We start from the raw sequence: 26,490 nt of genomic DNA, 5'->3' as shown, positions 1-26,490 counted from the left end.
TAAGGATCGTATGAATTTAACTTTTCACAACTTTATTATAAGCACAGAGCTGGAATACTGGGAATATGTCAAGTAGGGTCAAGAGAATCAAGAGAAACAGTTCTCACACAGGTTTCAGAGTAGCAGCCGTGTTAGTCTGTATTCGCAAAAAGAAAAGGAGTACTTGTGGCACCTTAGAGACTAAAATTTATTAGAGCATAAGCTTCGGTGAGCTACAGCTCACTAAAATTTATTCGAGCATAAGCTTTCGTGAGCTACAGCTCACTTCATCCGATGAAGTGAGCTGTAGCTCACGAAAGCTTATGCTCTAATAAATTTGTTAGTCTCTAAGGTGCCACAAGTACTCCTTTTCTCACACAGAACGTTCATTGTAAAAAGATGCTACAAAAGTGACACCTACCTTGAGTGAGCAACAACAGTTTTTCCCTTAAAGAAACACTATGGTGAGCAGTAGATATAACCTGTGCCCAGACTGGCTTGAATTAATTGTGTGATAAATTTATTCACTATTCCTTTTTTTCTTCCTCTCCAAACGTACCTTTAATATATGCCCAAACACAAACCTTTTACAAAACCAGAGGTTAAAAAAAAATAAGCAGTCTTTCCACAACTCTACTTCTCGGGACCAAACTGAAAAGTCCATTCAGATTTTCAGAAGTTCCTGCTCGCTCAGTAAATTTGAGCGCTTTTAGGGCTTGCAAAGCTCAAAAGAAAATATGATTTTTAAAAATTAGAATCTGTCTCTAATTTAGCCAGGACATACTGAATTTCAGTAAATTCCTTGCTCCCCTTTTGTGTTAACTCAATTTTGTCCTGTCCTCTGGTTCTTAACTTTAAAATGTTATTTGCCATTTGCACACTTGAAAGAAACAGAATTCCAAGGCTCCCTTGAAAGCTTCCACTATTTACAATTAAAATAAATCAGGTTTATTTTGAAGTTATTCTTCCAGTGCCAACTGGGCTTCCAGTGCAGTGATCCAAGTTGCATACCCATTTCATCTCTCTGCTCAAGAGTTTTCAGGCATGTTCCAGTCTGTAACTGCATTAAATGAAAACAGATTGAATCCCGCACAATCTTCTGCAACATGCACGGCCACTCTAGCATGGCAGGAGATCAGAGTATTACAACTTCTCCACAATCTGTTACTCAATGTTTCTGGATTCTTAGGTCATTTACATATGGAAGAGTAAAAAGAAAAAAGGAGGACTTGTGGCACCTTAGAGACTAACATTTATTTGAGCATCAGCTTTCATGAGCTACAGCTCACTTCATCGGATGCAACTGCAAAAGCTTATGCTCAAATAAATTTATTAGTCTCTAAGGTGCCACAAGTCCTCCTTTTTTCTTTTTGCGAATACAGACTAACATGGCTGCTACTCTGAAACATGTGAAAGAGTGAAACTAACAGATCTTGCCTTGGACGACTGATACTGTATTTTACTAGTAACTTCTAGAACATCCTGGACAAAGCAGAGTTTCCTATCTGAAAGAACTCTATACACTGTCATCTCGGTTGTTAAGAACTACAGCACAGGACAACTCAAAGCTCTGACTTAATTTGTGTTACTTTCCAGAAGTCTATATTGACTATAAAATTACTTGCTTATTTTAGTAGGAAATTATAATTTTAATAGGAAAGTTATATTCAAACTTGTAAAACATGTACAACCTTTACACAAAATAATACTCCATTTTAGACTTAGAGATAGACACTTTTTACAGTTAACCTCATTAGTATCAGCACGATCCTTCTTAAAAATAAATATTTTAACAAAAACATCTTCTGATAAAAAATAGTAATACCACAGATCAACAGAATATTGATCATGCCACTGAAATGCTACAACAAAGCCCCTTTCACTCTCCAATCTTGAGACAGCAAATCCTGCAATTCTCCTTCATCTTCACTACCAACATCCTCATCCTCTTTCTCCTGGGTTGCTCTTAATCTCATGGCTTCCTTAAATTTATCTTTCATAACATCCTGGCGGTTACGCAGCAGCTCAACACGGCGGTAACATTCACTGTAGAAAAGTAAAAACATTTAGTTAACATTTATGGCCTTTGCCAATTTAAAAAAAACAAAAAAAACTGATTTTCCCACAATACTGGGAGTGCTTCACCTGTGAAAATACGTGAAAGACATACCAACGTTAAAATTCAAATAAGCCTTTCACAATAGACCCATATGATTATTTAACATTTTGCTGTAGTCCTGTGGAAGCAGAATGAAGAAGCGGAGTGTCTTGGTCATAGCTTTTCTTATGAAGATGTCAAAACCAATGACAGATCAAATCACAATCCTGTGACAATTTGTTTCAAAAATATCAAAGATATGGAACCACTTGGTCAAATTCTGTAGAGAAGGAAAAAAGCTCAAACCAGTCTTTTCAATTTTTGTCTAAGATGTTATTTCACTTGAGGTGGAAAAGGGAGCACATGGATTGTTATTGCTATCTGTTATGACACACAGAAGGTGTTGTAGCCCTGACACTTCACCAGTTAAAGCATGTCCGCTACAGTAAGCCTCTGAACTTGTGTTTGGCCATCAGATTTTGCATTTGGCTTTAAAGTGCAGTTTGACTCCGATAACTATGTAAAAATTATAACTCTTACTAGTGAACAGGATCTGTTTCTTCAAATACCAAATTGTATCTGCTTACTTGATTTCAATGTTTTTTACTTCTTGTCACTCCTATTAGTCCTGCAGATTCAATATAGAGAAAAGAGCTTAAAGCTGGATCCTAATCAGGGAGGCCAAGCATGGAACACCATGTCATGTTTAGAGAGTTACTTTCGAAGTATACCCGCACTTTGTATTCTAGATCAAATGAAGTATCACAATCAGTTTTAAAAGGCAGTTGACCTTACACTCCCAAAACTGTATTTCACCAGCTTTACCAGGCCATTTTGGATTGATGCTGAGGAGTGAACCACAATGGCCATTTCTCAACACTCAGTTGTATTACCAATTTTGAAAGCACATTGGAACACACACGCTCAAAGAGAGGCTTTAGGAATTGAACACAAAAGTCTAAGGTGCTTCACAGGAGACACTCCACCTAGTACTGAGGATCTACTCCATGTAAAGAAAAAAAAAAAAAAAAGGAGTACTTGTGGCACCTTAGAGACTAACAAATTTATTAGAGCATAAGCTTTCGTGAGCTACAGCTCACTTCATCCGATGGAGCTGTAGCTCACAAAAGCTTATGCTCTAATAAATTTGTTAGTCTCTAAGGTGCCACAAGTACTCCTTTTCTTTTTGCGAATACAGACTAACACGGCTGCTACTCTGAAACCCGTCCATTTAAAGAGTTTCTCTAGAAAATACAACAGCTTCCAAAAAGCTTCATTGGCTATTTGAACATTGCCTGCATTCAAATACGCTGTTCTAAATATAACGAAGCTAAAAGTCTGGCCACATGGACTTCTACTTCAGACAAAATAAATCAATAGCAACAATCTTTGCAGCTACCTACAAATTCCTGAATTTGGTCCAACATAATCATGAGATTTTAAATGGTGATGGTAAAAGGGACTGTTTAAACACTTTCAGGCTCTTAGTCAAAGCTCTCTCCGGAATTACAAGATCACTGTTGAAATCGTATCTTTAGTCCCAACAGCAACTTGACTTTGATATCATCATTAATGCCATCTAAGTAGCTACTAAATCTGCCACACTGGTTAACTATTGCTTCAGTGTGAACATCTCCTTTTCGCTTAAAGATGGCTGCTAGTTTTTTCACTCATCAAAAAAACCAAACATACAAACAAACAAAAAAACCACCAAACTGAAAACTAGTCCCTTCCTTTCAATTAATAGGTTTGTCATGAATTGTAAATGTAATGCAAAGTGACCAATTTACAGGACCATAAAATGTCAACCTAAACTGTGTTCATTAATCCTGCTGAAGCTTAAACTAGTTGTGTCCAACTGTTTCAATGGAACACTGCAGCTAGTGAGGGTTCACCTGATAAGGTTTATTATTCAGCAGACATTTTCAAATAATTGTCATGAGAAGCAAAGACCAGTTAGTCACCAAGAATTAAGACATTAATCTCAATATGAAAATTATGTTCCTAATTTTTTGTTCTGTCTACTAAATGTTGTTTAAGAGAGTTTGGTTATCAACTAGTCAGTTCACTGGAATTCTACATGATGCAGAATCCACAGATAGAGCATGGGAAAAAATGAACCTTGTTCAAAGGATTTAATTAAATTTGATCTCTTCCTGTAGTTTATTGGGTGGCTCTGCCCTTACCTACTGTTTTCAGAGCTCCCGGTGCAGTCTGTCTTAGTAAACACCTGTATAATGTTGCTACCCAAATCAATCATTTTATTTAAAAAGTTTCACTGTCAGGAAACAAACTTTTTTAAATTCAAACACTTTGATCAGTGAATATTTAAAAGTACTGTCATGGTAGGTTACAGATGAAATGTATACCCATTCTCGAGGTGGGGGGGGGGGAGAGAGGAATCAGAAAGCAAAGTTTGAGAAAGACTGATCTACTTACATCTGCTCATCAATTTCTCCAATCTGACGATCCAAACGTCCCTCCTCATCCTCTTCTGCCACTATTGCTTCTGAAACCTAAACCAGAAAAGCTGTGAATAAGTTTAGCCCCATTCAATCTCTCTTTCCAGTAAGAGCAGTACTGGAAACTAAAAGCAAGAGATTAAAGTATGTTGTAACAAAGTCAGAATCCTATGTAGATCTTCCCTCCTTCAAGAGGTATGTTAATGGGACATACACAGGAAAAGTCTTTGTGACTTGGGCTAAAGTTCAGTGAAAGGACAGAACAAAATGCTACACCAAATCCCTAACCAGTCTAGCTCCTTTTGAATTTTTTAGATCAATGTTAAACATTGTTTTGAAACAGAATATAAAACCAAATCCATCCATCAAAAGGCTTAAGATGCAACAGAACATATACACCAACATTTGGTGTTTACCAATTATGTACAATAAGCCTGTTAGAATTATTAAAAATATACCCACTTGATCCCAATGTATTTCTAACCTGTTATTTTTTTCAGCATATACTTTCTCAAATCTGAATGTCTGGGAGAGGCTATGCAACCAATGGTCCACGCATAACTAAGAAGATTCCTTCCTATGCTGAAGAATTGTTTGAATGATTAATGATAACCAAATGTATCCACTATTGTTTTTTGTATGAAAGTTTACTTTATCTATAGTACTGTTTTAACGAGTAATGATAAATTGTTCAGCACCAGTTTTCTTAGCAGTTATTTATAATCAATTATTTTCAAATCAAAAGTTTAAAAACATTAAAGGCAGCAAAATGAGAATACCAGGTACCCATCACAACGTCCTGTACAGCATACATCGGGAAGGTGTAAAATCCGACTCTGATACAAGGTTTCATGCAACCCTAAGTAGTAAGGCATTAGAATACTGAAAAACTGGGGCCAATCAGGATGTGGTCTGTGTAAATTCCTCTAAAATATTCCTAACTTTAGGGGTGTTTGTCAAGGTTAAATTCACCACAAAACAAACACTTTATAGCTTTTACAGGGATTAAGGTGTTTAGAGAGGTAATTTTCAGATTTTAAAATTAAATGTTTCTGAAGCAGCAGCTAGGAATATGGTCCATTGACTGCAGATGGGAAACTGTCAAGGTGTGCCTGCTATCTCACTTAAATCCAGCCTAGTGTATTTAAATTAGATAGATTTGTCATCAAAAGCTCTTTCCACTTAACTTTTCCTTGAGTGTAAAATGCAGGGACCTTTCGCTCAGCTGTAAAGTGTGTTTAACTGCACACTGCATTGTGACAAGCAGTCAACAAATACAGTATGTCACTCACTCTGCCAAGCTGCATGAAATGGTTTCCCCCCCCCCCAATTATGTACTGTATTTAGAAGCGATAAAGACAGATTCCATTACTCACTGTGTTGACTTGTCGCATCGCCTTCTGAAATTCGTCCCACTCTTTGTCCATCTGATCCTTCGGAGCATCAACCTTTCGCACCTAGTGAATGTGAAAAACCAAAATTCATTAGTAACTGCCTAATGATTCTCGCTGGCATTCTAAAACCAATAGGAGAAACAAAACATTCTGCTATTTACTAAGAAAGTTTTGACAGCAAGTAAATGCTTTGCCTCAAATAATGCATATGAACAAACGGACATCTTTCATGATTTTGAAAAGAAAATCTGATTCTAGACCTAGATGGAAAAAAAACCTGCCTATACGAAATGTATGATTACAATATTGAGGGAAAGCAGCTGACTACGAATGGATGACACAGGATGTTAGGCCTGGTTGCTTTCAGCATCCCAATCTGGTAATTGGATAGCCTCTATTTTTGACTGTTTTCAATGTCCAGGTACTTGCATGGTATTATATTTTGTGAGTCACCATCTGTCCAATAGTATACAGCAGTCTTAGTGGTTTTTGAGATATCTGCCTTTAACACAAAAAAAAAATAGAGTTTTTATTACTATCTTGACTGTTGCCCCATACTTCAATTTAGTGGCTAACATTAGAACTGTTAGAGCTGTCTGCCACCAATACCTCTAATCCAATCTTTCTAATGATACCGGACATTACTCACTCTAGAAATGGTGGGACTATTGCAAAAATAATACTGGAACTGAAGCGGGATGAACAAACAGGATCTGCTTGCACTTGGGAGAAAAAGTGGGTAGGTGTCTGCTGGGAGATTAGCCTGGAGTTAAGTGCTTCCTACACAAGGGAGTGCACAGGCTTGGGGTCCTCACTGAGGAATGTAGGTGATCACAGTCATACCTTGTGCTTGTAGCACAGCATCCTGGCAAATGAACCAAACAATCAAAGAACAATAGGAATGCCCATGACTCTCAATTAGTTCTCTCACCAGAGATTGTGACATGAATCATATGCTTGATGAATATGAATGTCTGGGTCACCATTCTTTACTCTATGCTACTTTAGGATGAGTAATGGAGCTAAGAGGAACTAAACAGTTTGAATAAGATTTGTGGATCCTCCTTTCTACTTCAGCTTTCTTTTCCTTTTATCCATTCCTGTCTTTTACCAATATGGCAGTCCTTATAATGTAAAATGGCCAGTCATTTACATGCTTTGTTCTTGATCGATTAGACAATATACAACAGTATAAAAATAAATTATTAACCGAGGAGTTTGAAAGCAAACTACATACTGGGAGATATAACACTTCCATCATTCCATATTTCTGTTTTGTGGTTATTGCTGTCATGGTTACATGCATTGTATTGTGGTTACGTACGGTGGTTTTGCCTTTTGTAAGTCATGACTATTTGTATTTCTTATAATAAACTTAAACACTAACAAGACAGAATTATTTTTCCTTGAAGTGTGTATCTGATCAAACATTTAAACGCATTAGTAACCCCTGATATTAATACCAGATTTCAAAGAGCTGTGTTTGTTAAACACACAAAACCAGAGAAAACTGCAATAATAGGCAGCATCTCTGAACATTTTGTCTACGATTCCTGCCTAGAATCACTGTAACAGAGTCTGAGACTACGGTGCCACCAACGTGGTGGTGATACGCCTCTCCATCTGAGCTAAACTGGAAGGAGTTAATTAGCAAGAGCTTTGTGCCATTGGCAGCGAACGAATAAAGCAACAGTTCCTTTCAATGCCTACATGCTTGTGAATTGTGTTAAGAACCTGGGTCAAAGAGAGACCACTACCTAGCACTGCCTGTGCATTGGCAGACATCCTGCCTGAAGACTGTCCCTGGCACACAGCATCCATCACCTGCATGACTCTCCCCTCTTCCACTTGCACATCACTCGAATCACAGCTCTAGACACCACTATTATAGCCCCAACCGCTAGCACCTCATCTACACCAGCAACACAAAGGTTTCATTTTAAAATAAATGAGTATACTCATATATTCACATTCATTCATATAGTCATTCTGAGTATACTCATATATATATATATATATATATATATATATATATATATATATATATATATATATATATATATACACACACACACACACACACACACACACTATATATATACACACACACACACACACACATATACACACTTTAAAATAAATGGTTATTTTAAGTTTCCCCCAAGTAGGGATCAAACTTCTAAGCACTCTACACATTATACTATGTACATTATTCTGGTGCAGACAACATGAAGCGCTTAATCTTGTGCAGGGCTCATGTAGAACGGCAGGAAAAATACCATTGATGCTAGTGCTACTGCAGGTAACAGCATACATGCAAGTTTGAGATACCAGTGTTCAGTCCTCATATCAATTCTAACATCTCAGGTACCAAGCATGGTTACTGCAGTTCTATCAGCAAGCTCTGAAATTACTTTTCTGCAGTAGAGCAATTCATGGCTTACAAAAAAAAAAAAAGTTACCCTTCAACTATATTCTTCAAAATTAAGTATCCCCATTTCTGGGTGCATGAAGAAACCTATTGTGCATGCCACATGCAAGCATAGCTAGAGGCATAGCTGGTGCTGAAAGTATCCCACCAGAGAAAATAAAATAGTTTCAGGCTAGTAAAGATCAGAGGGGGCTTGAGGAGGGATACAAAAAAATTACACAAGAGGCTGCTTTCTAGCAGCGTTCTTTATTGTTGTGTTATATGAATCTCTCTTCTCCCGTACATACAAGCGTGTAATCAGGAGACATTAAAAAGTCTCCTCACACTAAGACAGAAGGTGGCTGCAAGTATTTGCTTTATAAGCCATGTGGTAAAATCATTAACACACCAAGAGTGTTCATAATTCTCAGGCATGTTCAATACAGAGACATATTCAATGAAAAGAAAGAATTTTCCAGAAATTTTCCTGCCCAACACATGGCTTGCCAATTTCACAAAGCAATATTAGAGCGTGCAGACGTTCACAGCTATCAAATTTGCAGTCTATTTTACATACAAATGTAAAAATATATTCTCTTGCATATCTTCCAAAACAAGTTATGCTATTTTCATGAGTGAATACAAAATAAGGGCATCACTTGGTATACAAGATGTTGCAAATTTCACCTTTTTATGGTGATTTTGGCCCCAAACCTCTCATGACCCCTCTCCCCCAGCCAAAAAATGTTTTCTACTGGGGCAGCAAAGAGAAAGGGTGAGAGCTAGCTTGTTGTTTGAGTGGGCTAGTATTGTAAGTAGATTGCTGTCTGATGTACATCTTCACTCCTAACATCCAGCTGACATTTTAGCCTCAATAAAACTTCCTTTAAATCATGAGAAAGCTGTATTGCAAATAACTGCCTAGAATAAACTCAGTCTGAAAGGATGCTCAGACCCCATGTATACTCTTAGCACTCTTCCCTTCCATGTCCTTATATTAATATACATTGAATCAGAGAATTGTTGGAGTGGAAGGGACCTCAAGAGGTCCTCTAATCCAGTTCAGGACTAAGTATTATCTAGACCATCCCTGACAGGTATTTGTCTAACCTGCACTGAAAAGTCTCCAATGATGGAGATTCCACAATCTCCCTAGGCAGTTTATTCCAGTGCTTAATCACCCTGGCAGTTAGGATATTTTTCCTAATGTCCAAACTAAACCTCCCTTGCTGACGAGAAGCAATTTAAGCTCATTGCTTCTCATCCTATCCTCAGGAGGTTAAGAACAATAATTCTTCTCCCTCCTCCTTGTAACCACCTTTTATGTACTTGAAAACTGTTACCATGTCCCCTCTCAGTCTTCTCTTTTCCAGACTAAACAAACCCAATCTTTTCAATCTTCCCTCACACGTCATGTTTTCTAAACCTTTAATCATTGTTGTTGCTCTTCTCTGGACTTTCTCCAATTTGGCCACATCTTTCCTGAAATGTGGTGCCCAAAACTGGACATAATACTCCATCTGAGGCCTAATCAAGGCCGAGTAGAGCAGAAGAATTACTTCATGTCTTGCTTACAACACTCCTGCTATTTCATCCCAGAATTATGTTTGCTGCTTTTTGCAACAGTGTTACACTGTTCACTTGTATTTAGCTTGTGATCCACGATGAACCCAAGATCCCTTTCTGTAATACTCTTTCCTATGCAGTCATTTCCCATTTTGTGTGTGTGCACCAGATTGCTTCTTCCTAAGTGGAGTATTTTGCATTTGTCCTTATTGTAATCATCTGAAGTAAATAGGATGAAATTCTCCAGTTTGTCCAGATCTCCTTGAATTTTAATCCTATCCTCCAAAGCAGTGGTTCTCCTCCAGAGGTCTGGGTCCCCCTGTGGGGGCACAAGCAGGTTTTAGGTTGTCTGCCAAGTAGGGCTGGCGATAGCAGAAAGCTGAAGCCCTGCCACGTGGGACTGCAGCCCAGTGCCTCAAGTCCATCATCCAGGACTGAAGCCAAAGCCTGAGCAACTTAGCTTCACGGTGCCCTCTGTGGCCTGGGGCCCTGGGAAATTGCCCCCTAATGCCGGACCTGGATTTTATATGCAGAAAACCATTTGCTGTTGCACAGGTGGGCCGTGGAGTTTTTATAGCATATTGGGGGGCCTCAGAAAAACATTGAGAACCCCTGCTCCAAAGCACTTGCAACCTCTCCCAGCTTGGTATCATCCACAAACTTTATAAATGTACTCTCTATGCCATTATCTAACTCATTGTTGAGGATATTGAGCAGAACTGGACCCAGAACTGATCTCTGCAGAACCCCCCAGCGCGATATGCCCTTCCAACTTGACTGTGAATCGCTGATAACTACGCTCTGGGAATGGTTTTCCAACCAGTTATGCACCCACCTTATAGTAGCTCCATCTAGGTTGTAGTTCTCTAGTTTGTTTATGAGAAGGTCATGCAAGGTAGTATAAAAAGCCTTACTAAAGTCAAGCTATACCACAACTATTGCTTCTCCCCTATCCACAAGGCTTGTTACCCTCTCAAAGAAAAACTATTAGGTTGATTTTACACTATTTGTTCTTGACAAATCCATGCTGATTGTTTATCAAATTATCTTCTAGGTGTTTGCAAATTGATTGCTTAATTATTTGCTCCATTATCTTTCCCAATACTAAAGTTAAGCTAACTGGTCTGTAATTCTCCAGGTTGTCTTTATTTCCCTTTTTATAGATTGGAAAAGGGCAAATATAGTGCCAGTCCTCTGGAATCTCTCCCATCTTCCATGACTTCTTGAAGATAATCACTAATGGCTCCGATATCTCCTCAATCAGCTCCTTGAGTATTCTAGGAGGTATTTCATCAAGCCCTGGTGACTTTTAGACATCTAACTTGTCCAAGTAATTTTTAACTTGTTCTTTACCTATTTTAGTCTCTGATCCTACCTCATTTTCAGTGGCATTCACTATATTAGATGTCCAATCGCTACTAACCTCTTTGGCGAAAACTGGAAAAAAAAATTTAGCACTTCTGCCATTTCCACATTTTCTGTTATTGTCCCCCGTCCCCATTAAGTAATGGGCCTACCCTGTCCTTGGTCTTCCTCTTGCTTCTAATACTTTCACATACATCAATGCGAAACCATTTAATTAGTCATTCTCACTTATTTTGGTCCGAAAGGTTCACCCACTACTCTGAGTATTACTAAGTCTGAAGAACAAACGAACAAATCACTTACCCTTGCATCCACCTCAGGATCATCAAAGAATCCCTCTGGTAAAGCTTCTGCAGTGTTTTCTTTCCTGAAATGTTAAAATAATGAACAGTTATCTTGATCTATTGCTTATTTCTCTGATCTTTAAAAAAAATATACTGGTCTTTGCTCTTGAGATTTTATCTGTGGAATTAAACAAACAAGAAATGTTTATTTAAAAAAAAATGCATTTCTTCTCCATATGCAGCACCAGCTGGATGTTAATCTCAAAATTTGTTTCTATAGCTAAATCTTATCAAACACACAAGGAGCTGAGTAGATAATAGGTTTGGGTCAATATTCTAGAACTCAGAACTGGAAGTTAGGCTCTTAGATGTTTTCAAAAGTAGTGGGCACCCCAAAGCTTTCCCATTACGTGAGGTTCCTATTTTTGAAAATCTTTTGGAATGCTTAAAACAAGACAGCTTGCTGTAAGTGAGACAAATTCTTTATACAACCAATAAATGTGTTTTCCTTTTAACTGTTCAAAGGAACAGACCTAAATATATAGTCAAAGTTATGTATATTATCTGGAAGACTGAAACTTATTTGCATTTCCTCTTAACATTTGATCTGATTAATTTACCTTTCCACTACCTTTTCTTGAACTTCTGCTTTCTGAATGGACCCTGAATGGGAGACTACGGGAGCAGCTGTCATTTTGTTGTCAAAGAAATCTACAAGAAGAGACAAGCACAAAGGGACCAGTGGTTCAAGCTTCTACACAAAGTTTTGGCAAAAAAGAGGAATTTAAATTTGCACCATTTGTGTTAATCAAGAAACAAAACTAGCCAGTCAATACTCCACTAGGTGGCTCAAATAATTAGTATGTTGTACACATTATTACATATTTGAATTTTACAAACATCACTGCAATAGAAGATAATTGCAACATAAAATTACTGGGATGTTAGGAAAATATTGTATAATGACAGAAATTGGCAAGAATTTTTCAGATAGGTAACTTTAGCACAGTCACCTGACAAAAATCATACTTCCATAAATATACCAGATAAGAAAACTAACAAGGAGAAAACCCGCAAAAGAATATACCCATCAGTGCTATTTCAAATGCCTAATAATTATAAAATACCTACCAGTATAATTTACAATGGAATAGTCAACAATTTCTTCATACTGAATTTTATATTTTGCAATCCAAAGTTACCTGCTGGTAGAGCATTAGCTATTGTTTCTTGAGTTGGGGGTGGAATTTCATTTTTTTGCACACTGGATGGTTTGCTAGTATTGTCGTCTTTTTCTTCTTCCTCCTCCTCCTCCTCATAATCTTCTGTCAGTAAACTGGGACCTGAACCCTTTGAAGGCATTGTTTTTGTTTCTGCATGCTCTGCTTTATCAAAAAAATCTGTGGGTAGCCTAGGAAAGGACACAAGATATAAATATTTGTACTTTAACAAAACCAGTTACAGAACAGCGTTTGAAATCCAGTTACTTTGTGAACCCTAAAGTATCTCCTACAGATAATGCAATATACTGAACAGTGTGCCTGCTAGTGTAATATAAAATAACCACCTCCTAAAAACCAACATGTAATTGTTGTTTTCTTTTGAAGCTCACCAGATATGGTCAGGTCAGTGCTACAAATACATTTATTGTACTAATTCTGTATTAAAATCTGCAGAACAAAAGGGTTTAAAAAAAAAAAAGTCCCACACCAAAGTGTAACTGCCCTATCACGTGCTCTGAAGCTACATGGATACCAGTTTCATATTCACAAAGCAATGTGCATACATTTTACATAGAGGGAAGCCATTAATAGAAAAGAATCTTATGATAAAGCAGTTATATTAAAGTCACCTAAACCTTGGTAGCATAAAATTATAACAGAACATATGAATGGCCATACTGGGTCAGACCAAAGGTCCATCCAGCCCAGTATCCTGTCTGCAAAAGCGGCCAATGCCAAATGCCCCAGAGGGAGTGAACCTAACAGGTAATGATCAAGTGATCTCTCTCCTGCCATCCATCTCCACTGTCTGACAAACAGAGACAAGGGACACCATTCCTTACCCATCCTGGCTAATAGCCATTAATGGACTTAACCTCCATGAATTTATCTAGTTCTCTTTTAAACCCTGTTATAGTCCTAGCCTTCACAACCTCCTCAGGCAAGGAGTTCCAAAGATTGACTGTGCGCTGTGTGAAGATGAACTTTGTTTTAAACCTGCTGCCCATTAATTTCATTTGGTGGCCCCTAGTTCTTATATTATGGGAACAAGTAAATAACTCTCTTATTCACTTTCTCCACACCACTCATGATTTTAATATACCTCTAGCATATCCCCCCCCTTAGTCTCCTCTTTTCCAAGCTGAAAAGTCCTAGCTTCTTTAATCTCTCCTCATATGGGACTCGTTCCAAACACCTAATCATTTTAGTTGCCCTTCTCTGAAGCTTATATAGTGCCAGTATATCTTTTTTGAGAGGAGACCACCACATCTGTATGCATACCATGGATTTATATAAGGGCAACAAGATATTCTCTGTCTTATTCTCGATCCCCTTTTAATGATTCCTAACATCCTGTTTCCTTTTTTGACTGCCAGTGTACACTGCATGGACGTCTTCAGAGAACTATCCACGATGACCCCAAGATCTCTTTCTTGATTAATTGGGAGCTAATTTAGCTACATCATATTGTATGTATAGTTGGGGTTATTTTTTCCAATGTGCATTACTTTACATTTATCCACGTTAAATTTCATTTGCCATTTTATTGCCCAATCACTTAGTTTTATGAAATCTTTTTGAAATTCTTCAGTCTGCTTTGGTCTTGACTATCTTGAGCAGTTTAGTATCATCTGCAAACTTTGCCACCTCACTGTTTACCTCTTTCTCCAGATCATTTATGAATAAGTTGAATAGGACTGGTCCTAGGACTGATCCTTGAGGAACACCACTAGTTACCCCTCTCCGGTCTGAAAATTTACCATTTATTCCTACCCTTTGTTCCCTGTCTTTTAACCAATTCTCAATCCATGAAAGGACCTTCCCTCTTATCCCATGACAACTTAATTTACGTAAGAGCCTTTGGTGAGGGATCTTGTCAAAGGCTTTCTGGAAATCTAAGTACATTATGTCCACTGGATCCCCCTTGTCTACGTTTGTTGACCCCTTTAAAGAACTCTAATAGATTAGTAAGACAATTTCCCTTTACAGAATGGTTCTTTATCGTCCATTACATCTTACCCATTTCCAACATCAAGAGTGAGATCCACATTTTCAAAGCTGGGTGTCTAAACTGGGCATCTAAATACAAGGCTTGATTTTCAGAGGTACTGAGCAGCCACACACTGAAGTCAGTAAGAGCTCAGCAGCTCTGAAAATTCAGGTCACATATTTAGGCACCGAAATACGAATTTTGAAGCATAACTTTAGACATCCCAGGTAGAAAACATTGGACTTTGTATTTTTAAGATGTTAACATAACATACAAAGGAAACAGGCCCTCCTAAAAATAGCCACTGCAGTGACTGATGTCACTACAAACATGGGCAGCGGGTGAACCCTGAGCTCAGGGAGACTAGCCCCCAACTTGGCCTGCCCCTTCTGCCCGAGGTGTACCCTGCCAGAGGCCCTCCCAACCCTGGGCTGCCCAAGTGCCTCTAGTCCCAGACTGCCAGGTGGGTGGCACCCCAACCTCCAGCCCCAGACTGCGAGGTTGGCGGGTGGTACAGCCCCCGACCCTGCCCCAGAGAATAGGGCAGAGTCCCTGGCCAGCCCCCACTAGCCCCAGCCTGGGGCCCTGGCAACAGAGAAAGAGCCCCCCACAGCACAGCACCAAGAAGGAGGGTGCCTGGGGGCAGAGCATGGACAGGGCCACACAGGGCTGTCTGGGGAGGCTCAGCCTCCCCTGGCCTTTGATACCCGCTGCCCATGACTACAAATTTTAAAGTAGTACAAGTTCCACAACTCTGTAATTCTATAAATAAATTTCTGAGAGTACTCAGCACAAGATTGAGCAAACACTAGCTGGCAAAGGAAAAGACCCGTCTCCCTCTGATAGATTGCCTATGGCACACCTACACTGCATTTTAAAACCCACGGCAGCAAGTCTACAGACTCATACTCAGGAGGGTCATGCTAAGGCACTAAAAAGCCACCCACAGTGTAGACATTGTGGCCCAGGCAGGGAGGTGAGCTCCAGCCTGAGCATCTACACGGCTGTTTTTAACAACACAGCATGAGCCTGACTCTGTAGACCTGGACTCTGAGACTTCCTGCTATGGGATTTCAAATGCAGTGTAGACACACACCAAGAGACTGTCTCAGTCAAGATGAGCTCAAGTCTCTTCTTGAGCTTTTTCAAAAAAGAGTGACATTGACAACCAAGTTTCAGCGCTGGAACGTTTGAAGGGTAAACTCCACTATCTCACAGGCAGTACTCGTCGCCTGATGAGGTTCGATGTATACTTATCTGATCCAAAACTTTTTAGAGGGAAAAACGTTAGAAACAGACATCAGAGTGAAAGTACAACAAAATGTCCCATTTCAGTCACCATCATTTTTTTTTTAAATCATCTTTTTATGCCATTTTTCTTTCCCTTGTGTTTTTTTTAGCTTGTTAACTTGTACTGCACTTGGCTCATTTTGTAGATTCCACTAAAGCTTGGTAAGTAACTGTCCATTTGCAGCTATGTAGGCCCAGACAGCATATTGGACACTCTAGCAGCTGAGCACAATCAGATCAAACCAGAGAAACATGGACTGTCAAGCTCCTACCTGGGACTGCATTCCTCTATGTCACCATAGGAACAGGTCACAAAGCAGGCAGCTTTCAAATACATTTTCAGCAGGATGCCATCTGGTGTCTCAGTTTTCCTCACCCTCAAATATTTCTCTCCTCAGCCTCTACCCCCATGTTAGAAAACAGCAATAGAATGACTAAAATGATTCTAAAATTTAACTAGAATTTTCTCTATAAAACAGATCAGAGCAACTAGGCATGTACAAAAACAAAAAAATTAAGATGTGTGCTTTGAGCTCTTAGGGCAAGACTGTACATTCATCACTAAGTATAGCCCTGTAATGACAAAGGTAATGCTTGTTTTCTGACTGGTTCTGAGTCACTCCTATGATTTTTATTTTACTCACACTGCTGAAAAAGTTGCTGCTAAACTATGGGTCTGCACCCATGTCAAGACTATATGAGGGAGGGGCTTATGGTGTCTACATCCTTACCCACAGGAGGTACAGAGGTAGGGTTGAGGGGAAAAAACAAAAACAAAACAAAAAGAAGGATTGTAGCTAGCAAAAGGCTGCACAAATAAGTAAATGAAAGGATCTACTTACCCAGACGCAGAAGTCTGTGGCTGGTCATTTGAACCTGCAAAATAGCCAAGAGTCACTTATGACTGTTTGCTGTTAAACAAAAAATGGGAAAAACAAAATAATTATATTTATAATGATGAGTAAGACTAAGTTTGTGTCATGGACATTTTTAGTAAACGTCACAGACAGGTCACGGACAATAATGAAAAATTCACTGAAGCCCGTGACCTCTCCTTGATGTTGACTAAAAACACCCATGAAAAAACGGGTAGCCTGGGTATCTGCGAGGGGAGAGAGAGGGGTTGGGAGCTCCAGGGTCTCTTTCCACTGGCAGCTCCAAGCTGCAGAGGTCTCCCCTGCCTCCTGCAGAAGCCAGGAGCTCTGGGGATCCTCCCTGCCGCCCACCGTTGCTGGGAGCTGCCAGGGTCCCCCCCTGCAACAGCCAGAAACTCCGAGGCTCCCCTCCTGCCACCAGATCCCCCAGCTGTATACTCCAACAATCAGAAATCAATATTATGTTATCAACTTTTCCACATAAAAATACCCAAATTGAAATACACCTTATACAATGATTAATGCCCTACTAAATTCATGGTCCATTGTGGTCAATTTCACAGTCATAGGATTTTAAAAATAGTCAGTTTCAGGGGATGAGATATTTACATCTGAAATTTCGGGGTGCTGTGACTGTGGAGGTCCTGACCCAAAGGTGGCGGGGGGGGGTCATGGGATTGCCACCCTCACTTCTGTGCTGCCATCAGAGCTGGGCTGGGCTCTGAAGGTAGCAGCCACGGAGTTTCCTGCAGTTGGAGGGAATCTCCCAGAGGTGGGTCTGATCTTTCCCATGCTGCTGGGAGCACCCCAGCGGGGGGCTCCTAGCTGCTAGTCCCAGCCCAGCTGGGGGAAGGACAGGATTTCCTCTTCGCCTGCAAGGCCACTCTCGGAGCATCCAGCAACTGTGCCTTTCTTCATTCACTGTTGCTGCGCCGAAACCACCTGTCCGTGCTTAGACACTGCTCTCTCTGCATCCAAAGAGTTTGTTGGAATTGTCAGACAGCACCAAGCTGTAGCACGGGCAAAGTACAGTCCACTTCTTTCACAATCTTTTTGTGAGCAAGAATCTCCAGCCTACAATTCTTGTCAAAGCCAGGAATTGCATTAAGCAAGGTTAAATCCACCAATCAACAGGTGCATTTGTGCTGGGTCAAAAATACGCACAGCTTTTAGGAACCCTGCTGCAGGTTGTTGAAACTTTTGAGCCATTTTTGCTATGTTGCTTGACGGTTCCCCATAGCAGTAGTATTGTCTGAGCTTCTTTGCCATGCAAGAAAACATCTGCTGAGCACTGGCATTTAACTCAGCGTTATCAGAGCGATTTTCGTTGACTGTGCTTCAGCCCAGAACGGTACATCCGTTACTTTGTTTTAAACTTGGTGGATTGTGACATATCGAGATTCAAACCAAGTGATTCAGTCCATATGTCCTGTGGCATTCTTGGCAATGAACTGAACTTCCTCATTCAGTTGTGCATTGTTCAGAAGAGTTGAAAGGTCTGTTAAAACCTGTGTTTTTGGTGTCAGTGTTAGCTCTTCCGAGATGAGCTCCGAGTAGTACTTCAGGTAAGCTGCATGATATTGTATAGCCCAAAAGCAGGAATTCCAACAAGAAAATTGCTGGCTCTTGGGGGAAGTGCAATTTTTTGTTCCCTGATTTCAGTCATTTTGCTCGTGTTTGCAATGTGCTGCCTGTATCAAAGTTTGCACGTAGGGCAAGATTTAAAGGTCTTTTTAATGTAGCTCACCAGTTTATCAACTTCACCAAACTCATCTCCATAGCTCACTGACAAGAGAAATTATAGGTGCATAACATACAATATGGACAGCATTTAGCATTAGACCTTGGAGAACAGATTTGAAAGATTGACATGTAATCTGTCGCTTGTGAAAGCAGATACTTTGTCAAAGTCTGCAGCATATTTTGAAATGGTTTTAATTATCGCTTGAGACGCTGTAATGTACTTAACATCGTCCAAGTAAACGTAGTCAGTGAGCACAGTTGTTAGCTTTCCTCTCTGTACATCTTCAGCCTTCTCAGAAATAAAATCAAACAGAAAGTGCAGTACATGTTCATCAGTGGATTCATTAGAAACAATTGCAAGAGACTTCATCTCCTCAAGATGTGTAGCAAAAAAAATCTTTAGAAGGTAGTCCTGTTGTAGCTTATTCACACTTAGTAAGCGTGATACAGGAGGGCCAGAGAGCAGTGGGAGTGCACTAGAGGGGAAATATATAAACTCAAGGCTAATTAAGGCATAGGTCCCTGTAGACTAGGGAAGGTGGCTGCAGGTTAATTGGAGCACCTGCAGTCAATTAAGGCCCTGTTAGGAACCTAATAAAACCCCTTGCTTGAGGCAGACAGGGGAGGAGGAGGAGGAAGAGGAGAGAGGACTGGAGCTTGGAGGTGTGCTGTGAGACTTGGAAAATCAGAGAATCAAAGTAAGGGGGACGCTGCCCCAGTAGGGGAGGGAGACTCCCTTCCCCAGCATCTAAGGACTGCAGGTACCCCACTCAAGGGGGAAGAGGGTAAGAACCTGCAGGGGTTGAGAAGGGCTCAGAGTGAGGACCAAACCCAGCCCCCTCCCGTTTCCCTCCTTTACCACCTTCCTGGGCCACTAGCAGGGCCATTGATGCCCCAAAAACAGGGGCAAGGGGTAGAATCTTAGCTGCCCCCCCAAGAAAAGCGCAGGACCCACCAGACTAACATCAGCCATCTTGTCACATAAGCAACTGGAATTTTGTATGTCCCATTGAATGAATTCACACAGCTTTGGGTGATCAAGTTTTTCCAACAGTATATTAGCACTTGCAAATGCATCCACAGGTTCCATTCTGAATAAATGATGGGTCTCAGAGCTCTGTTGAAACACTGTAGCTTGCACAAAATAGTGTGTCACCACTAGCATGTAGAATTTGGCTTCCAAACTGTTTCACACGATCCGCTGCAGTAATGGATTAGAGATTTTTTTTTTAATTTACTTTGGACACTCATTTTAAAGTAGTTTCTTCCAATAGGCTACCAATTGAGATCACTACATTAGAAAAACGGCCCCAATCCCCATATCTACCAATCAGTGAGTTGAGCCCTGACTTTTATTTGCTGCCCTAAAATGTCAATCAAAAAATCCTGTCAAGTAGTTGACTTTTTTTCCAAATTGAAACAAGCTAATAATTACATCTGAAAGGAACACAGTGACCCCTTCTCCTCCTCCCTCCCCCCCCGATGCAGAGCGATGGGGGAAGGAAACAACCGGGGGAAAGGGTGAAACTTCCTGTAGCCAGCAGAAGTGCCCGAGAGCAGCCATGCAAGGAAAGAGGAAGTGTCCTTCCTCTCCAGCCAGGACTAGCAGCTAGAAGCCCCCAGCAGAAGGAAGAGATCAAATGAACCTCTTCAGAGCCCAGTTCTGAAGGCAGCAGCTGCAAATTTTCTTTCAGCCAGGGGAAATTCCTGGAGGTGGGTCAGATCTCCCACCGAGAGCAGCCATGCAGGGGAAGAGGAAGTCCTATCCCTCTCCAGCCTGGCCGGAACTATTAGCTAGGAGCCCCTTGCTGGGGTGCCCCCAGTAGTACGGAGGAAATCAGACCCACCTCTGGGAACCTCTCCAGCAGCTGCCTTCAGAACCCAGCCCAGCTCTGATGGCAGTGCAGAAGTGACACGCCCAGCTCTGAAGGCAGCAGCCATGGAGCTTCTTGCAGCCAGGTAGGTTCCCGGAGGTGGGTCTGATCTCTCCCAGAGTGCGTTCATGCAGGGGAAGAGGAATCCCTCCCCATAAAAACAAAAAACATTTACCTTAATTTCATACATCTATAAATAAAATCAACAGAAAAGTCAGAGTACCTACCTTCTCCCTCTTCCATAAAGGGAAAAAGTGTTGCCGTAGCTGTGTTGGTCCCAGGTTATGAGAGAGACAAGGAACGTGATTTATCATCTTTTATTCCCTAGACATGAAACAGCTCTGTGTAGCTTGAAAGCTTGTACCTTCCACCAACAGAGGTGTGTCCATAGAGAGATTCTCACCCACCTTGTCTCTCTCATAAAGGAGAAAAGCATTCAAGACATAGAAAGTCAGATTACAGTTCAGCAGTATGGAAATACTGAATAAATTTATTGCTTTACCTTTTGCTCTCTTTACTTCTTGGTTTTCTGTGTCAGAAACTTTTCTTTTGGCAGGATGAGATGATGATATGCTAATTGTAGGCCCAGGCACTGTCTGTTTAGCACCTTTTAACTCTGCAATTTTCTGTTAAAAAAAGTTTGAATCAGCAAATAAAATTCGAGACTCTCCATTTCAAAACCTCAAAAATTGTGGCTTAAGACTTGTCTACACTTAAAGCTCTGCAGTGGCGTAACTGTAGCACTTCAGCGAAGATGCTACCTACACCGACATGAGGGATCTCCCATCATTGTACGTAATCCACCTCTCCCAGGTGGTAGCTAGGCTGAGGTTGACCTAGCGCTGTATACACCAGAAGTTAGGTCAATTTAACGTCATTCAGGGGCATCAATTTCACACCCCTGAGAGATGTAGTTATACCAACCTAGTTTCCTGTTTTCCACTTTGTTATACTTGTACACCAGAGTTTAAAGTTCAGAATATTTAGAAACCTTATTAAAATAAAGTTACAGAACACATTTTCACAACATATACACCTCTGAAACTGACGTAATCAAGCTTACAACAAGTGAGGTAATGAAGGCTATCATAGCGGTGATCTAAGGTAGTGGCTCTACAAACTTTCCAGACTACTGTATGTACCCTTTCCAGTAGTGTGATTGGATACCCCAAATTTCACCTCACTTAAACTTGCTTACGAAATCAGACATAAAAATACAAAAAAGTGTCACAGCACATTAGTACTGAAAAAATTATACAATTTCTCATTTTTACCTTATTATAAAAATCAGTTGGAATATAAATATAGCACTTACATTTCAGTGTATATTAGAGAGCAGTATAAACAAGTTTATATGAAATTTTAGTTTGTACTGATTTTGCAGCCTGTTGTAAAACTAGGCAAATATCTAGATGAGTTGATGTACCCACGGAAGAGCTCTGTGTCCCCACTGGTTGAGAACCACTGATCTAAGGTGAAGTAAGGAATGAAAGGGCAGGTCAACATTAGAAGCACTACATTGGTGCAGCTACACCGGTGCAGCTGTGCTGCTCTAAGACATCTGGTGAAGACGCTCTATGCCAAAGGGAGAGCACTCTCCCATCAGCATAGTTACTCCACCTCCATGACAGGCGGAAGCTATGTTGGCAGGAGAGCATCTCCTGCTGACATAGCACTGGTGTGGACAGCGCTTAGGTCGCTGTAACTTGTATCATTCAGGGGTGTGAAAAAGACATCCCTGAGTGACGCAAGTTAGATAGACTTAAGCAGTAGTGTAGACCTGCCCAAAGCTACAGGTACTTCAATGGGTGTAGGTACTGTAAATGCTATACAGTAAGTGCTAGGATTGGTGATGATATCACTTTTTAAAAAAAAAAATGATGAAACATGATGGCTCAAGAGATTGACAGTCAGGTCTTTCACCTTTAGATCATTGATTTAAATATGATCCAGGTCAGTACTGCCTAAAATTGATGATATCTGATGGCCCTTTAGTGGCCTGCATGAAGAGAGTTGACGGGTTCACTTCAGTTCCTAAAAGGACTGTCCACATCACAAGTCACCATTAACTCAACCCTACGGATGGGGTTGGAAAAAAAATGTGAATTTCAGATATCTGTCAGGGTCTGTACCAAAACAATGTATTACATTCTAAAAACCTCAAGACAGCAATCACATCAGACTCAAAGCAATATTTCTTTTTTTTAAATCTACACAACAGGATTGGGATTAAATTTAAAAAAGTATAAAAGACAAATTATTAAGTGTTATTTTATCAAATTATATATTCCTGCATCTTTCCCTAATCTGTTCACATGCCATTATCTGTTAGTACATACCCTCTTAAAAACAAATAAATTTGTTTTTTCTGCCTTGCTACAAGATGTGCTTGAAGTCTCAATCTTTTTTTAAAAAAAGATTAGGTGCTAGTGAGATTTGCCAGTTGCAATGCATATATAGCATAATTTTCTTTTATAAAATGAGAATTATGCTATAATATAGCCACATGCTAGCTTCTAAGTAAAGAGTCCTTAACTTATTAACAGAGGTTCAAGAGACCTGAAGTTAGACCACTGCATTCTCCTTTGCACAATTATTACAAAAATTTTTTGTAAATTCTATTCTGAGAGTTTAAAAAAAAAAAAAAAGCCCCAGCAAAAACAAACAGGAAAAAAAAATTGACAGCAACAAGAACTCAGATACAGTGCTACAAGAATCATGGCTGTTCATGGGAAAGTCTGAACTTCCAAAGCCCGAAAATCATCCTATTTCTTGCTCTCGCATATACCTGGTCTGCGACAGGTGCACTTATTTTAAGATAGTCAAGTTACCCATGACTGGAGCTAGTGGTTTGTCATGTTAAGCTATGTGAAAAATCATTGTCTCATCTTGGGGAGCAAAAGGTAAAAGTCATTTATTAGTGATAAAGCCAGAAGTATTAACTACGAAACAAGGGAATTTAAAGTAAGAGTTTAAAATAATTTACTAACATTTAATAGTTTAAAACCATCAGCACCTACAGTTCAGCATCACAGTGGAGGTAGTGCTAGGAGAAGACAGAAGAAACCTGCTGCTATCTCTTAAGTGCTGCTTTTCTGCTCAGAAAAAGCAGCAGAAGTGCACAGACATCAGCTATGCAAGTTTTCACTTAAAAAAACCCAAATGATAATAGATCACAGAATCCGTGTCTCTGACAACCTAATTCTTTTAGCTTTAGATTTTTATCTTCCATGCAACCCAGTTTCGCATGTGCCAGCTCAGTGAAATTTGTTCAACCATGACTACTCCTATATACACATGCATAAGTCACCAAAAGTCACACAGTAATAGATATATTCTGTTTAAAGAGATGAATCAAAGAATCTAACTTCCATACAGGCTTATTCATGGTATTTGAACTACCTAGTTTAATCTCTGAATTTTCTATAAAACAGTAGTAGCTGTTTTGCTTGGAACAAGACAAACTTGAAAAAAAAATGCATTTAAAAATTATATCCAAGACAGAGTCTAAAGCCATCAATTACTAGCACTCCACCAATATAAGAGCCAGCTCCTTGCTTCACTAAGGCTTTGCCTTCACTTTAAAAAAAGAAAAAAAAGTTTTTTTAAACCACATGCTAGCTAACAAAGTAATAAATACATGCTAAAATCTTAGTATTGACAAGGCAGCTTGTAGTTTTCAGATGTGTTAGCAAGTCAAGATATCCAGTAGGCACACCTCCTAGCATACCAGGGTGGGGGGGGGGAAGAGGAGGAGAGAAACACTGCCTTGCCCACACTAGGATTTTACCACATCACTGAATCAAACACCTGGTTTAAAAAAAAAAAAAAACACACAAAAACCCACCATTTTTCCTAGGGTGAATGCACCTTGACAATATCCCTGACAAAATCAAGTACCTATCATCTGGGAGTTCAGCCAACTTGACACACATAATTAAACGGATGTTTACGTTTTAAAATGACAGAAAGTGTCTCCAAGGGTATACCTATAATGCAAAAAATAACTGTGTCCAGCCCGGTGTCAGCTGACTTGGGTGTGTGGGGCCATAAAATTGCAATATAGATATTCAGGCTTGAGCTCCAGCTCGTGCATCTACACTGCAATTGTATAGTCCTGCAGCTGATCTCAAGTTAGCTGACATGGGCCATTTACTGAAACAGCCATTACCCTAAGTTACAAATAGAAACCTACTGACAATTTGCAAATAGATTCCATATATGACTTGCCTTGATGGCTCACTCCCCCAAAAGATGGAGTGCCACTATCACTTCATCAATGCACATTTTTTTTTTAAAATGGTACAAGTTCATCATCACTTCTGCAATCTAATCTAGAATCTGTACAAGTTACACAAACACAATTACAAATTGTTCTCATAAATATTATATTGTCAAAAATCTTACCTCTTTGTGTTGTTTCCCTAGTATGTGTGTTTGCCACAAAAGTTCACCCTTAATCTGGGTGTTGCACAACGTACAATTTAAGTGCCCCAAACGATTATATGTACATTTCTAAATTGAGGAAATATTTCAAGATCATACATAACCTTCAAAATTATAATTCTGAAATTCCAATTTGTAAACTCTTTTAAAACACCATTTTCAAAGGGATGCTGAGGAAGTGAAGGCCACAACCTAAGTATTCTTAAAAACATTCCATTACTATTACATTTCAGGGTTTTATCATGAAAGAAAGGTTTCAATTTATTAGCAAAACACTATATTGTGTTAGGCAGGTGTCTAAATTGTGTTACCACTGGTGTACCATCCATTCATTTCAAAACACTAATGTAAAATAGTACATGAACAGGTGAAGTTTAGGAGACACTGTGCCATTGCAGGAGGACTACTAGAACATTAAATGGTACAAGAATAGATGTATAATTTCAAAACATTTGTGATGCCTTCAAGTAGACAAGATTTATAATGTACTAATTAACAGCTTTCATTCTATATCATGATCCAACAGCACAGACCCCTGCACTGGTGCAGAGCTGCCCTGATTTTAATGAGATTTCAGATGGGGCCAGTGCTTGCAGACGGGGATGCAGGATCAGGGCCTCTGCCTAAAGAAATGTGACACTGACTGGCAGCTTCCCCGTCCCAGCTGGTTAAGAACTGGACATAAACAAACAGAAGGGAGGGAGGGAGGTTGGTTTTCCTCCTCGGGTGTAACAATCCCTCCAGATCTTCACCACGCGCCTAAGGAAACCAGCCCCTCACACTGCGACTGTTCGCCGGTCACTGTTCGGGGGCGAGGGGGGGTCGAGTCCGGGAACGTTTGCGAGGGTTTCTGTGGCTCGGGCATGAGGGGAGCATGGCAAACTCGGGGCTTTTCCCGGGAACCCAGAGGAGTCCAGCCTTGCTCCCGACCCAGCGCGGGGCAGCCAGAGCCACAGTCCGCCGTGCAGCGGCCCGGCGGGACTGGAGGGAGGGCGGCGGGGGCAGGCGGGATCTTCGATAGTTGTATTCCTAGGAGCGGGGGTAGCGAGACACCGACCGGCAGCGCGGGCCCGGGCTCAGGCGGGGCGAGACACAGAGTCCCCGCGCCCGGCACCGGCCCCCGGCGGTCTCGGCGCTATTGACGCGAGGCCGCTGAACCTCCCCCGGGGAGGGCCGGGAAAGGATATTTAGCGAACGGCGCCTCGATTCGCTTCTTCCCAGCGCTTTGTCGCTGCTTCTCCCGCATGAGCCGCCGCAGCTCGTCCTGCTGCGCCAGCTTCCGCCCCGAGCCCGGCCCCGCCGCCATCTTGCCCCGGAAACGCCCCCCGCCGCCACTTCCGTTTTAGGAGCCCCTGAGCCCCGCCCCTTTCCCCCGGCCAGCTCTCGCCTCAGGCGAAGGGGGCGAGGCCAGAACCTGGAGCGAGGCGGCGGCGATCGACCCCCGTTCCAGCGCGGGGGCGGGGCTGCGTATAGGCCCCGCCCCTTCGTCCC

At 40.7% G+C, this 26,490-nt stretch overlaps 2 protein-coding genes across 5 annotated transcripts in view; one reads left to right on the top strand and one right to left on the bottom strand.

Moving 5' to 3' along the window:
- The window catches only part of LOC119850530 (poly(rC)-binding protein 3-like), a 685,847-nt gene extending 679,406 nt beyond the window's left edge, over positions 1 to 6,441 (top strand). For all 4 annotated transcript variants that reach the window (XM_043508589.1, XM_038388664.2, XM_043508587.1 and 1 more), the window contains one exon: positions 5,040 to 6,441. In XM_043508589.1, coding sequence (XP_043364524.1) covers positions 5,040 to 5,100 — 61 coding nt within the window. In that variant the 3' untranslated portion in view covers positions 5,101 to 6,441. The remainder of the gene's footprint in view (positions 1 to 5,039) is intronic.
- ZNF830 (zinc finger protein 830) lies at positions 1,619 to 26,344 on the bottom strand. The gene is made up of 10 exons (XM_038388668.2): positions 26,187 to 26,344; positions 24,961 to 25,060; positions 21,056 to 21,179; positions 16,904 to 16,937; positions 12,761 to 12,969; positions 12,179 to 12,269; positions 11,578 to 11,641; positions 5,916 to 5,996; positions 4,517 to 4,593; positions 1,619 to 2,025 (listed from the first exon to the last, which is right to left on the bottom strand). The coding sequence occupies exons 1-10, from the start codon at positions 26,303 to 26,305 to the stop codon at positions 1,842 to 1,844; spliced, it is 1,083 nt and encodes a 360-aa protein (XP_038244596.1). The 5' UTR covers positions 26,306 to 26,344; the 3' UTR covers positions 1,619 to 1,841.
- Between the last annotated feature and the right edge of the window lie 146 nt (positions 26,345 to 26,490).

The sequence above is a fragment of the Dermochelys coriacea genome, chromosome 2 (genome assembly GCF_009764565.3).
Source record: "Dermochelys coriacea isolate rDerCor1 chromosome 2, rDerCor1.pri.v4, whole genome shotgun sequence".
In the NCBI taxonomy this organism is placed as follows: Eukaryota; Metazoa; Chordata; order Testudines; family Dermochelyidae; genus Dermochelys; species Dermochelys coriacea.
Note: the sequence above shows the minus strand (reverse complement) of the source record. Positions and strands in the feature narration are given on the sequence as shown.

Bases quoted from the DNA above. Each gene is read 5' to 3' on its own strand.
- ZNF830 (XM_038388668.2), bottom strand. From the start codon at position 26,305: ATGGCGGCGGGGCCGGGCTCGGGGCGGAAGCTGGCGCAGCAGGACGAG. The intron at 12,970-16,903 runs GTAAGTAGATCC...GTCCTTTCCTAG, and splicing joins CCACAGACTTCTGCGTCTGG to GCTACCCACAGATTTTTTTG. The intron at 11,642-12,178 runs GTAAATTAATCA...TTAACATTTCAG, and splicing joins CAAGAAAAGGTAGTGGAAAG to GAAAGAAAACACTGCAGAAG.